At 51.0% G+C, this 14,131-nt stretch overlaps 1 protein-coding gene across 2 annotated transcripts; it reads right to left on the bottom strand.

Annotated features, from left to right (window-relative positions):
- Positions 1-10,426: 10,426 nt before the first annotated feature.
- LOC100908529 (bifunctional purine biosynthesis protein PURH) lies at positions 10,427-13,568 on the bottom strand. Of its 2 annotated transcripts, XM_029112799.1 has the most exons (5): positions 13,071-13,568; positions 12,425-12,618; positions 11,390-12,317; positions 10,737-11,265; positions 10,427-10,596 (listed from the first exon to the last, which is right to left on the bottom strand). In XM_029112799.1, the coding sequence occupies exons 2-5, from the start codon at positions 12,611-12,613 to the stop codon at positions 10,467-10,469; spliced, it is 1,776 nt and encodes a 591-aa protein (XP_028968632.1). In that variant the 5' UTR covers positions 12,614-12,618; positions 13,071-13,568; the 3' UTR covers positions 10,427-10,466. The 2 variants fall into 2 exon arrangements, with proteins under 2 accessions (XP_028968632.1, XP_028968633.1); XM_029112800.1 differs by lacking the exon at positions 13,071-13,568 and having other exon boundaries at positions 12,425-12,625.
- Positions 13,569-14,131: the final 563 nt, after the last annotated feature.

Raw genomic sequence — 14,131 nt, 5'->3', positions numbered from 1 at the left:
TGGATGAGAGAATCCATGGTGGTATTGATTTGATGTATCCATGGCAGTTGGATGATCAGACAAGCAACAACAGAGATTGCCTCTCTACAAAAGCTGAACTCTAGGGAGCGGCAAGTTCAATCGAATTCCGCCAACATGTCTAACTACAGCAGAAGAGCTCGGTCTAACAGGCTTAGTAGTGCGCTGTCCTGCAGATCTTTGACGATGCGGAAATTGCCGAAACTCGCACGACCGAAGCTCAGAGTAGCTCCCGAAAGTATGCCCAATCCGCCGACGCCGACGGACCTCCTCGCAATGATGAGAATGCATTTCTTTCGATATCGAAACATTGCACTGGAATGAGGGACATCATTCCGTCTAGCTTCTCTCACCGAGGATCCTCTGGATTAGAGAATTTTATCGCTCCCTCACCTCGAATTCCAGAGATGTGTGACCTCCGTATTATGGCTTCATCCTACGCGAGAAAATCTTGAGCATCTCGACGTGTTCATGCCGCACACGAGTGAGAATACGCCAGACCGAACTTATCGACGGCTTCTTAAGTTATAGAGAACAGGTTGCGCGGCGAATCTTTTGAACCAATTTAGGAAATCTTGTCTTGAGAGCTCGTCTCGCCGGAGCGAGTGATAGAAGCAGTTCATTCTTCTGGCTGATGAAGTTGCTGAAGTGCACCCTACACAGACATCAAAGGGACCGGCAGCAGCAGCGGAGGCGATTCATGTAAATATTTCTATTGTCGTCGCTCTTGTTAGAAAGGAGCGAGGTTAGAGCGCTCTGCTTCATTGGTTGCATTGCTGCTTGGTCAAACAGCCAGAAAACTCGATCTGGCTCAATGCTGAGGGCCAGAGTGAAGCCGAAGAAGTCTCGAAAGACATCGAATGAACAAAAACGCTTGCACACTCGAATGCCACGAATAAAACTACCATCGCGTTTGAAGTGGCCGATCGGTTAGTGCAACCTTTTCGCGAGCAAGCGAGTGCCCTGGTCGTCCGGGAGAATCATCGTAATTACCCAGCGAAGAGATCGGAGACTCGCCTTCTGGGAAATGAATGGATATTCATGCATACATGCAGTCTAACGGAGCGCTCAATTGGTCCGTTTTCTCATTCTATATACCCGCTCTGGAATAACAAAATCGTCGCCGAGATCACTGATGAGTAGTAGAGATGCGTCGCGTTCGATCGCGGTGCAGACGCTCCCTCGAAGATGGATCCATCTACATATCCGAGCATTCCTTGCATGCTTTACTTCAATTCGGCGTACAGCGCCCGAGATTCGAACTCCGGTCCCTTCCATCCACTAGTTATTCAATGATCGGCATCATTTGCAGAGCCCGAATCAGCATGCGCACGGGAAAACTCCCATGGACCACTCAGGGATCACAATCCTTGGATGTAGTCTGATATCCATCCTTCGATCATTTATTAGCAGTACTTCGACATACGGCGATAGGAAGGCAGGGATCAGTACGCCTATCAACCAGATTATGCCGCCTCAGTCAAGGAACAATCAACTGAGAGCGCGTCGAGTTGACGCGATAGCCACATACACGCTCCGATCTCCCTGGCAGATTTTTACCGACAAGTTCGGGCCTTACCACGCTGGGTGCATCTTATTATCGTGACTCATTATGCACATTATCCGACACGCTTTGGAGTCTGCCGCCGTTAACGTTCGGCTGCGGAAGTTGCATGCGTAAGCCCGGGACATTTATCGACTCCCGTCGATCACAAGGTTCCCATAGTGGTCCATGTGGAGCGCCGGGGGTCCATGGCGATTCTCTGACACTCATGAAATCATATGGGAGGTGGTCCTCAGGGCCCTTGACCCGGAGGATCTGCCCCGACATCGGAGAGATCGAATTAAGGGCGCCATACGCCGAATCCTCATGATTCCGAGCCATGATCATTTATGTCGATTGGAGTGTTGATGGAAGTGAGGAGTCCCTATGTGTTGATACTTTCAGACAGAATTGTATGTGGGAGGGTGAAATTGAATCTCGATGGGATGATGTTCCGGAATCCAATCGATTTCGCGACAATAATTTAAAGGGATGATCGATAAGTCGACTGCTCATCCTCTCCTCGGGACTATCGCGAACGGTCCTCTGCGATCGCAGAAGCCGAATAGAGCAACAGCGATCGGATGCTGATTTCACATCTCATTAGGAATTCGTCTCAAACATGGCAGATGACGCCTCTCGTGTGTCCGTCGCGATAATGTTGGCTATTGTGTCACATTTCGCACTTGAGTGACTCGTATTGTGTGTAGGTGAATAGAGTACGCGGTGCTCGGATACACTCACTCGCTGTTCACATTATAGACACAGAGGCACTAGCATACCGCGACCGCAGCTCGCCACACCTTACAACGGCGCGGCCCATATTGGAGACGGGATCGGATACGGACAAGAGCTTCACTGTGTCCGCACATGTTATGCTAATTCCGCTCAATCCCAGGGCCGGCTAGCTGGCTGACACAGTCGTCCGGCCGGCGACAACAACATCAGAGCCAACAATTACGACACCAGCGACAATCACAACAACAGGCTAACCGATCGAAATGACCCTGCTGCTTCTGACAAAACGCCGGTACCGCACAGAGAAGCTCGAGCCGTTGCATTCGCACGACTCGAGTCCTCCCCCGAGGGACTTCCTCGGTTTCGCGAGCCTAGATTCCTGGACTACCGATTTTCGTGGTTCGCATCAAACTATCCGGCGCTTGCCTGGTCAAGTATCCGGGCAGTTGCCCGAACGCCTGGACACTCGAAGAATGGACTGGAGTTCATCTCATAGAGGGCTCGATTCGTGAACTTGTTGTCTGGCAGCTGTCGGGATTCTGAAGCTGAAGTCCTACCGTTTGAATGCTGACGTAAACCGTCCGATTCGGAGATCGGACGAGCCTTGTCGTCAATATCTTGGCATCGCCGACAAAAATAACGCCGGGAATCTCGATGGCCGAGTCTAGCTTCCCTGCCTTGTAGAGTTGATCAAACATCCGGGATCATTCGCTGTTTGATTTTCTCGAACAGCAACACATTCGGTTCGCTCGGTTAGAAACTCGAAAATCCTGTTAGTCTATTTATCCACTAACTGCTTGTTTCTGATGTTTCGGCAAGCTGCCAGGTGGCGTATAGGGAGCTAGTGCAATCTCGTGCTACCGAGCTACGTGAGCGTGAAATATTTGCGAATGCGCTTCGAATAAGATTGAACAACGCTCCATGATCGCTACGATCCTTGTGACGTCGAGCGAGCCTAATCTCCTTGTTTGCACTCAGAGTAACTCACCATCAGATATTGTATCAACGCTGCAGCTGGTCGACGACACGAAGATTCTGAACTCAATTTGAAAGTTGTTGTTCGAGATGGAGAAGACTTGCGGAATGGCGGCGAAGGGATGAATCGATGTAATCAAAGGGAGTCATGTGAGCTGATTGTCTCGATGTAACGAAACCCCAAAGATTCGTTCGGAAGTGTCAACGAATATGTCTGGGACTCGGGCCGAATTAGAGTGATCAGGGGGTTGAGACGCTCAGGGGAAACTCAGCTCGATACCGACGGATCTCGATCACCAAGACCCGAGTGAAAAATTTAGTAGCAATTAAGACATCCATGGGGCTCCAAACAAAAGGTCGATCCGCCATTGTCTGTCCCTCGTTTGATTGAAAAATCCGCGGAGCGCGAGGAAAATTTAGAGAGGCACACGCATTCTTCCTCCTGTCTCACAATAGCCGGAGAGAGAATACGGCAGGGATTGAAGAATAATTAAACTCTTGTCTTGTCGTATTGAGAATCTCATCCTCTGACGGTTGTTCTTTTTTCCCTCCTGCTTCGAGAGGGAGATCCGTCGAGATCGAAAGGAGAATCGCAAACTATCGTCAGCGTCGCCAAACTCTAAGGTATGCCGATTGCTTCGTTTCGAAGCAATGCTGATTCCACTCCTCGAACGAACATATCGTATGCTGGCCGAGCCATGCTCATCGTCGGCCTGGAGTAAACGACATGTATTTAGCCTGTCTATGATTGTTTATGTCGAGAGCGCCCACCACAAGCGCGGTTTGTTGGATTGTGAAGCAAGCGTAAAACATTTGTGAGATTTTTCCCAAAGGGCGAATGCGGAGGTGTCGATGTTGAACAAAGGAGCCAGCGTGATCTGTCCGTCCGTCGAGCTGTCGTTTTCTTCTTCCTTTGGCTCTCGGCGCGCTGCTCGTCGTCCTCCTCATTCTCGTGCTCTTCCTCTTTAGTGCCGCTCTCGAATGCTGCCGTAGTTTCTCCATGCACTGAATGTCACAGAGTTCTCTGGTATTGCCACCACATGACTAACAATCTGACTCTTTCTGTCACCAGAAGAGTGGCCGACCTTAGTCGCTACAAGTGTTTATTGCAGAGGGAAATTCGAACGAGGGGGAGGAAGAGGAGATCCTGTGGGAAACTAGGGGCTCAGAATGGATCCTCCACTCGCCTGTCTGCCCAGCCATCGGCATTCATGCATGAATTCATGTAATTGAGCTCAAAGCCATTCGTTGTCGCCTTGCTCTTCGTTCTGGATCTACATTAACAAGGTGCACACCATCGCCACTACCTGCCTCGGGGACAGTAGGAGCGGCAGCGGCGGGGACGGCAGCTTGACTACACAAGGATGCGCATTGACTGATCTCCCTAAATGGCGGCGCGGCCGGCAGACTCACAGAGACGACCGCTAATAGCGGTGGGGAGCAAAGCGGTGTCAACAGAGGCGACTCCTTGGTGTCATTGAATCAATGGATGGATTGATGAACGAACGACACCAATTCGGTGGGTGGTAGGGACTTGTTTGATGGTAAATAGACAGGTGCTGTGGCAGACCTCCATTGTGTCCGGACGACCGCTGAACGTGCTCGCGCATCCCTCTCCGGTTTTACTGCACCCGAGCTGCCATTACGGACTCGATTGCCTCAACCTTGCGAAGGAATCATTCAGGCTCCCCTACCGGTTAACATACATACTATACATCGTACAATCTTCGATTCGTACAAGCATGCACACGAGTGTTTTATATTCGTGCGACACGAGAGATCTGGGCTGATCTGGGTTCACGTCTGAACGGAGACCCCGCGACCCGATTCTCGTGCTGAACGGCCGACCGAATCAGTGAGCGAGTGGGAAGAAACAGGAAGGGTTACGGAGTAAGGAAGCACAACTTGACTGTAGACGGCCACTGCGAGATCGCTGCCGAAATTCGCCGGGTGTAATTCCCGTGTCAGTCCCTCTTCTCCTGGCAGAGTGGCTCATTTGGTTAGCGGTGGGCTCGTTGGCCAGTCTACCTGGGAAGAAGCGAGATGTTGCTGATTTGTTCGCTTCGAATTCGTCACGGATCTTTAGCGGCGGTAGAGAGTGTTTCTCGTTTCGTAGTCGGACTGACTCTGGAAGCAAGTTCGGAGAGAGGACCACTCGTCGTCGTTGTTGATTTCCTCGGAAAGACTTCCATCCATAATGGGAGCTAATAGCCGTGTTTGCTTTTACAGAACGTCCGGGTCGCTGCTGCTGTTCCTGAATGCTGAATCTAGAGGTTGTTTTGGTGGCGTTGCTGCTGCTGCTGTTTCGAATGCCATTGAGGTTGACTATGACTCCGCTTCGAGGAACACGGCGCCACCCGACACTCAATCGGCTAAAGTGAGAATCCTGCTCAGGTGTTGAGTGTTACAAGTTCGTGATAATTGATGCACTCCCAGTTTCGGTTTTCAGCCCGGGCTTGTGACGACAGCCCCTCATTCCCCCACCTACGGCATGGACTCGGGCTGAGATCCGGAGCGGGATTCGCGTACTGTGCGAGGATACCTCCGAGAGCTGAAAGTGAATTCTCAACTTGTGATATGATGGAAGGGGGAATCAGAGTGGACATTGCCCCACAAAAAAATACGAAGGACAAATGGCGCATGCATCTCGATTGATCTCTTTTTGGTTGGCGGAAAAGCGGAGGAGAAACTTGATCGGGAGGATCTGGGACCGTTTGAGGAGAAGCGGGATGAATGGTCTCGTCATTATTGCCGTCTCGATCAAAGTGCTCGTGACGGTTCCCCTCGGAAAACTTAGAGTTTATTGTGTTCGTTTACACAATGATCTCCATTTAGGAATCTCCACAACAGCAACACCGAGGGGAGGATTAACGGTCAGTCAGCCTGGAGCAAGAGGTCATCTGCACGAAAGAGACACGCAGTCTGGGCCTGAGTACAGTTCGCGGAATTCTCGCCAGCTCCTGGAAACGCTTCAACGCTAGCGAATGAGTGAGTGATATCTGTTCCTGCCAGGTCCCGAAAGGGTGATAATTGTTGGAAGGAATTCTGACACTGAGCGCTCCTCGACGCTCATCTGGAACGGCACGTCGTTTGAAACCATAACATCGATCCATACCAATCCTGGGTCTGAAAATATGCGAGCCGGGGAATCAGAGACACCGCGACGGCGCGGAGTCAATGACATCTGAGCTTCCATGTTAGGGGGTTTCGGCGGGTCTCAAAATCGAAAGAGAAGACTTTTTTGATATTCTATAGGGAATTATTTCATATTTCATATCCGTGATCGATTCGCGTAGACTCGATGTGAGACCGACGATACTCCCGTCGATAACAAGAATCCATGGACGAGAAACTTCTCTCCGGCTCGATACGATCCTACTAAAATGGACCACAAGGAAAACTTTCTAGAAAAATGCATCCGAACTCGGTCTTTTGTCCACAGAGCCTGCGAGGGAGAGGCTAACAACTTTGACTGCCTGAGTGATTGTTTTCAGACGTCTCGAGGAGAAAAAGAAAAGAAACAACGACCGAGAGAGTCGGCGGCTCGAGTCTTTAAAGTGGGAGCAGCCACCCTTCGAGAATAGCGAAAGATACTCCTCGATACAAGTGACACTGAAAGGAAGTTCATTTATAATATTTCGGAGACGAGCTTCTCGGTTCTGCACGGGGTGTATCAGACATCAACTTCCAGTCGGGGAAGCCCGAACAGGGGATAGGCTAAGCCCACCCTAATCTATAGGATGGAAAGCTTCTCCGGAAATGACTCGATCATCGAATTAGTTTACTCATGTCGGGCATTTCAGACCAAGAACATCAAGTTTCTTGCGTTTCGAGGTTCCAAGAAAATGGAGGCTGGATAGAAACAAGACGGTAGAGCCGGGTCGAGATGGAAAAACAGAAGGCGACTCCGAGATGATTTATCCAAACAACACTTCGAACTTCATAATCGTGTTAGCGCGAATACCTCGCGAGACATCGAACCCGATTCCGAGTCCCTCATCGAGTACACGACCTTGAGAACGAGGTTGAAACACCAGATATATTTTCTTCGGCCGCGCCGGGTACCCCGTCGGGTGCTACTGTAGAAGCAGCGGGCCGGGAATACCCGGTTATGAGGAAGTTTTCTTTCCGCCGCTCCGATTGGGTGTATCTGGATCCAGCGTGAGCCCCCTATCGAGGAAGTGTCGTCAATTCCTCGGGTTGCCGACGCTCCTGTCCCTGAGAAGACATCGGTTGAGCCCATCCGAGTCACGAGTCGCTCGGAGGCCTCTCCAAACAAACATATATCTTGCTTCATCGTCTTGCAACTGCTGTCACACACGAGAAAATGTAATGACTAGCCAGATGACAGCGGTGGTTGCAGTTTACTCCGCAGTTACTTCTAGTCGGCCTATTCGAGTTCCATTGGGTGCGGAACGGGTCTCAGCGCAGCCTACGAGCCTCTGTGGTCATCATGGTCCATCTGGGCGAACCTCTTCGTTTTCGCTGGTCGTTGCCGATGCGGCCGCTGCGCCGCCAGAGAGTCCACCCACGAGTTTGTTTGCTACGATACAACTCATGCATCAGCCCTGCGTACACAAATTCGCGGCAAGGAGCAATAGAAGATAATAGATAACTATCAATACTTCGGGAAGACTGGCTGACTGACTGACTGACCAACCGACCGACCGACCCAGCCGCCTGAATGCCGGCCGTCGTTGACCGCTCTGTGGATACGATTTATGGCTCAAATATGGCTAGTAGTATGTAAACAGCGGAATCTTCCTCGACTATATAGCACTCCGGGCGGGTCGGCGCACAACCGCGACCCATCTGACGGATGAAACCTACTCCCCAAGTTCTTTTCATATGCTGAATTGAGTACCGATAAGGGATTACCGATTCGCGGTGCGAGCGATATGAATTGGGAACAGATCAGAGATGACTTGTATGAGCTTTCTGGAACTATTCTCTCCCAAGAAGCGAAGTCGATTCCGCGCTCCATGGAAGAAATTGAGGGGGTATCTCGGAAATCCGAGGAGTTCTCCCTGTCTCCATATCGTCGGGGCTCGACTTTCTTTTGGTGGAGCAGTCTGCTGGTTTCGTCGATGCTTGCGTACCTAATTCGGTGCTTCAAGTCTCCGGGTGCTTCCAAGCGAGCTGAACCACTAGTTGACTAGCGGTTCTTGACTCGGACGGGACTGTAATCGCGCGAGATGGTGCGAATCAGTACCACGAGATGTCTCGTGGCCGTCTATTTCTGGCTTCTTGGACATGCCGATTCGCTAGTCTCTGCTCTCCCTCCGATCGGTCGTGTACTCCACAAACTATTTTCCGAGTAGTGGGCTGTTTGTCAAAATATTTCCGAGGCTCATGCCGGCTTCGGCTGTCGTGACCCAGACTTGTTTGCTCTGCGATCGTTGAAACAACAGTATCGATTCGATGATCTGAGGATTGACAGATCGGCGACGAATTACCGTCGACAACTCGGTTCTCACTCTGAGCTACTTCTGCCATCCGCGCATTGGCCTTTCGTGATCGGAGCGTCGGCGCGTCAGTTTTCCACCGAATACTATGTCCCTCATAGAGGGAAGCCTCAAGTCAAAATAGCCCCGAGTTTCACATCAGGCAGGGGTATTTCCTCTACGCGGAGTATTCCCGGGTCAGAGGAGGAAATTCAACGAGTTCCTGAGCGAACAGGATTCACTATCGAGCATACGAAAGTCGAATAGCAGAGCGGCTTTCATTCAGAGTATGGCCATACGCGGTCGTCGGAGGGCGAGAAGCGGCTACTTGAATCGATTGTGATCCGTTGTTCGCATGCAGTCGCCGGAGAAAATCACCTCAGATCATCTGAAATCATCTGAGAGATCACCAGCACCACCATCGCTGGGATGCCACCCTGGATTCGAGTGCGCGGCGCTTTGATCTCGATCAGAAGGAACTCGAACTCGGCAAACTTGAAGGCGCCTGAGGAATTTTCTCCCAATATTTCCTCTCGTTCTCTCGACGAGAAAAACAGTTTGGACGACTGCAAAGAAGAACTTTCTATTTATCTCGCAGCACGAAGTGAAAATACATTCTCAATCGCACAGTATCGAGGAACAGCCGAGAAAGCTACATATGGCTATCTCCTCGAGACATGTCAATGCTCCAGGCATAGGAACACAGCCCAATGCAATTCGTCCGCTCAGCGAGAGACTGAGTGAGCGAGTCTGAACTGTCTCAGATTAGCTTTGAGTTGCAACGAAATTGGACAGGTTCAAGCGATAGATGGTCACGTGTAACGCCTCATCTGGCCACCTAGAGTGATAATCCGCGCTTTTTCAATCTGTGCTAAAGCTCTTCCTCTCTTTGGGAAAGTTAAATAAGAGCTCCGAGCGTAACTCTCGGGCCAGCGCGGCGAGCTCCGCTGCGGAGAGCTCGCCTCTGTCTTCTGTAAACAGGTGCTCCACAATTCTCACGCAAATTTGCATCATTATGATTTCGCTGATGCGGAATCCAATTGCATCATTGACGGACTCGCCGCTCACTCGACGGGGAGTTGCTCCGGGGAATCCTCCCATAGCCGGGCATTGATCGCGGCTCAGGATACGCGTCGGTTTCTGGACGACAGGCAGACAATTGGCTGCTCTGAAATTGATCCACTCGCTGACGCAAGCGTGATTGAAAAAATGAGGACAGTATCTACGACGAACTGCCTCCTGTCCACTCTTTGGAGCTCTGAAATCAGCCCTCTCAATGAGGACTTGTACAAATCGAGCGATTTATCGCCTCTGGCATTGAGCTGAATTCTTCTGAAAATAATGTACTTCTCTCAACGATTTCGAAAGCTCCTCGAACACAATGGGCGTGTGTGGTCCCATCATGATAGACCCTTGAGCTGAGATCATGAAGCTCCGGATGAGAGGAGAAATACATTTCTTTGTGATCGCCTCGAAATGATCCGGGCCAGGACGGATTGAACTGTAGTTTTGGAGAGGTTCGATGGATCGACGGATCCGTGTGAGTCAACAATCGAGTTTATCGAATCCAATCACATGAATAGACAATGAACTCTTTCCCACGAATTACCGACCTCATGGGATGTCCATGAGGGTGGAAATCGGAGCTCAAATCCTTTATAAACGTCACGAGGAATGTTTCGACCACCGATCGATAACACAACACCTGTCCCGCTTCAACATTTATTCACTGTTGGTATATGAAGCTCTCAGTGATGGAACAAACGGAGTCCCGTGTGGACGAGGGTGATGCCGTGTTCGTCACAAGCCTGAATGACGCCCTCGTCGTTCGTCGAGCCTCCCGGCGACGCTATATATTCAACGCCGGATTGTTTCGCCCTAGAAAGTAATATACGATTGAAAGAAATATTGCGCTCATCGGCGAAATCGATTGCGGAGAGAGAATCTCAAGGCCCCCGAGTGGAGCTCGGAAGGTGCAGCCAAAAGTTGGAATCGACGGTCACAGAACTGATGCTCACCGATCAATGTTGTCCCGGAAGGGGAAGAAAGCATCCGATGAAATCGCAACCCTGTTCAATTTCGAAATCCAATCCCGCTTCTCGATGTCTGTGAGTTGTTTTGGCGGGTTCTCGAGAGAGTTCTGGTAAACATCCGCGGGCATGTCGACGCCAAAAACTCCAGACACGTAAACGTCTATGATATTGGACTGTTCGGCTCGCTTCACCCCTTTCTTGAATACCATCTTCTTGACCGTTGGATGCTGCCTGAGCCACCAGTTGTTGACCTTGTCGCCTGCGAGTCGAGTGCAATGAATCCGAGACTGTTGACCGGCTCCGATGCCGATGACCTGACCGTCCTTTGCGTAGCACACCGAATTCGATTGGGCGTATTTTAGAGCGATCGTGGCGACGATCAAGTCTCGAATAGCAGACTCGGGCAGATGCTTGTTCTTCGAAACGATGTTCTTGAAGAGCTCTTTGTTGATGCGCGCATCGTTGCGCTTCTGCTCAAGCGTCAAGCCGAACAAGGTGCGGATCTCCATGTCGCCTGAACGAATCGACAAATTGTACTTCATCAATGTTATCAATAATTAAAATTATAATTATCATCTCAATCCATCCTGGAAATTTTCGAAGTTTAATGTCTTTGACTGGGGCCACGTATCACCTACCGGGCTCGTAATTTGGATTCATTTGTAGCACGCAGTAGCCCCCGTTCTTTTTCTTGCGGAGGATTTCCATCGCCTCGGGAGTATAGCCGGGAGCGATGATTCCATCGGAAACCTCCCTCGAAATAATTCGCGCGGTGATTGCATCACACGTTGACGACAAGGCAATGAAATCCCCGAATGAAGACATCCTGTCAGCACCTCGAGCGCGAGCGTAGGCGCAAGCGATTGGACTGAGTTGGCTGTGGAGGTCCTCGACCATGCAGAGACGAGCATCATCGACGCTCAGCGGCACTGCCACAGCCGCTCCGGCGGGACTTACGTGCTTGAACGACGTGGCGGCGGGCAAGCCGAGAGCTCGCTCGAGCTCCCGTACCAATTGCCATGCATTGAGCGCATCGCACAAGTTGATGAATCCGGGGGATCCGTTGACAACCATCAGAGGCAGCTCGTTGGCCGACGTGCACAGCTGAGCGGGTTTCTGGTGCGGATTCATCCCGTAACGGAGTGGCAGGTGTTGAACGTTCTGCATGTATTCTTTGCGGAAGTAATCCGAGATGTTCGCATCGTATTTGGCTGTGAGGAGGAAAGCTTTTACGGCGAGCCTCTTCCGTGTTTCCAGTGACGTCGTTCTCGTAGGGGAACGGGAAATTTCGTTGGCGACAGCCGTGTAGTCCGACGGGTCGCAGACGATCGTAACCCTTTCGTGGTTTTTAGCAGCGGCGCGCAGGAGGGTCACGCCTCCGATGTCGACTTCCTCGACGGCTTTAGCGATGGTGACGTCAGGCTTGGAGATCGCTTCGACGAATGGGTACAGGTTGCACACGACCACCGATACGAATTCGTAGTTCTGCCGCCGCATATCAGCGATGTCTGATTCGGTTTTCCGGGACAGGATTCCTCCGTGGACTGCTGGGTGCAGGGTTTTCACCTAAATGCGTGAAGGGGACACACAACAATAAATGTACGAGCTCTAGAGATTCTCTAGAACCTGATACTCCGAAGCAATAGGATTTTTTTGGCTCCGATCACGCTCACCCTGCCACCGAGCATCTCCGGGTGTCCGGTAATTTGAGAAATGTCGCGAATCTCCATCCCAGAGTCGCGAATGGCCTTGGCGGTCCCTCCGGAGCCGGCCAGCTTGTAGCCAGCCTGGGCCAGGGCTTTGGCCATATCGAGGAGGCCAGTCTTGTCTGACACGGAGAGAATCGCGATTTCGCCCGTCATCCTTGCTGTGTTGAGCAAATGTCGTGTTAGCATCGATATAGGGAACGGGGAGGCAGGACAATCCGCGGGGAAGAATTAGTGTTCGATGCAACGAAATCCGGGAGGCAAACAGTCCGCCACCAGTCATTGGCTGACATTCGGCCACTGTCGATTCCAGAAAGATATGTTGTTAAAGTTGATATAAGGCGGGAGATATTCCTCGCGTATTTGACCGAGATAGCTGACCGAGACACAGCCCGACCTAAGAAGTACAGGACGGAACCCTAGGGCTTCGAAATGTTCCAGAATAGGGGTGCGTATATATGCTTCGACTCTTCAGGTCAGGATCATGTCATGCTGCATGAACGAAACGGAATCACGGGCGGAAAGTCTCTGCCACGAAGAAACTGCCGGGTAATTAACAGTGGGACCACAGCTCGTTCGAATCAGAGGCCTCACCCCAATACTTCGGACTTGCCTCGAAATTGAAAAGTTGGATCAGTCGAGGAAGCTTCTTGAGTCCTTGAGGGCTCCCGATTTCCCCGCGAGGAAGCTTGGAAATTCAGTGGAGTAACTCACGCTCACGGGACAAGCAGCTCCCGAAGTCGTGAACTGTCTTCCGGCTCGAGGGTCTCAGTCGACTCTCGTCGGAGGAGGCGACTGGTAGGATTCCGCGAATTCTACAGATTTCCGCAAAACCGAGCGCTGATTCCCTGACGGCCGATCACACGAAAAACTCGTTCCAGCGGCGTCGACGGTAGCGACAGTGAGCCTTTTCACAATAACAAAGATGGCACTGGAGAGGGCAGGACAGCACCGGAATAGCGACAGACCTCACGTCTCTCGTCGACGTCGTCGAGGAGCGCTCTCCATCAACGGACGCGTAAGAGAAAACATCGGTATCAGTAGATTGGATGAGATTCCGACTGAGGAGCAACCGCGCGCCGAGCAGACGCAGAGATTTGGAGTACACGGAGATTAGATTGCGGCGCCAGTGCCTTATCGCGTGATCATCTCCATCATTCCGATCGGATAAGCGGTAGATAGTTTGCGGATAGCTAGTATTCGCTGCTCGGAGGAGGTATCCGTCCATTTATCGATCGTTCCATTCTACGATGGACTCATTTCACGGTTTCAACGAACAATGAGGCTTGGAAGCTCGCGCATCCACGCCTCGTAGGCTGTCCACCATGTGGAAACTCCAGACGGATCTGCCAATGTCCCCCCGGGGGAAAACGAAGAGTTGCCGGAAGACAAGTCAATCAAACTCAAACAATTGTCACGTTTCAATCAATAATATGATTGCTGCAAGAAAAGGAAATTAAAGTTTCCTCCTAATTTCGTTCTCGTTCCGTATCCATGAGCTGCGCTCCTACACAGGCGAAGCTCGACCTCTCGCACTAAAATGAATGAACATGTCCGTATATATTCGTCTGTTCGGTCGTTCTCTACACTTCGAGCCTCGAGGGCTTCCGTCGAATATTATGTTGACTTATCCGGAAGGGTAAAAGGCAGCTCCTAGAGGATATTGGCCCTCAT

This window comes from Galendromus occidentalis, unplaced genomic scaffold, assembly GCF_000255335.2.
Source record: "Galendromus occidentalis unplaced genomic scaffold, Mocc_1.1 scf7180000077527, whole genome shotgun sequence".
Taxonomy (NCBI): Eukaryota; Metazoa; Arthropoda; class Arachnida; order Mesostigmata; family Phytoseiidae; genus Galendromus; species Galendromus occidentalis.
The sequence above is the reverse complement of the archived record's forward strand: the minus strand, read 5'-3'. Positions and strand labels throughout refer to the sequence as shown.

Bases quoted from the DNA above. Each gene is read 5' to 3' on its own strand.
- LOC100908529 (XM_029112799.1), bottom strand. From the start codon at position 12,613: ATGACGGGCGAAATCGCGATTCTCTCCGTGTCAGACAAGACTGGCCTC. The intron at 12,318-12,424 runs GTGAGCGTGATC...TCACGCATTTAG, and splicing joins CGGAGATGCTCGGTGGCAGG to GTGAAAACCCTGCACCCAGC. The intron at 11,266-11,389 runs GTAGGTGATACG...CGATTCGTTCAG, and splicing joins GAATCCAAATTACGAGCCCG to GCGACATGGAGATCCGCACC.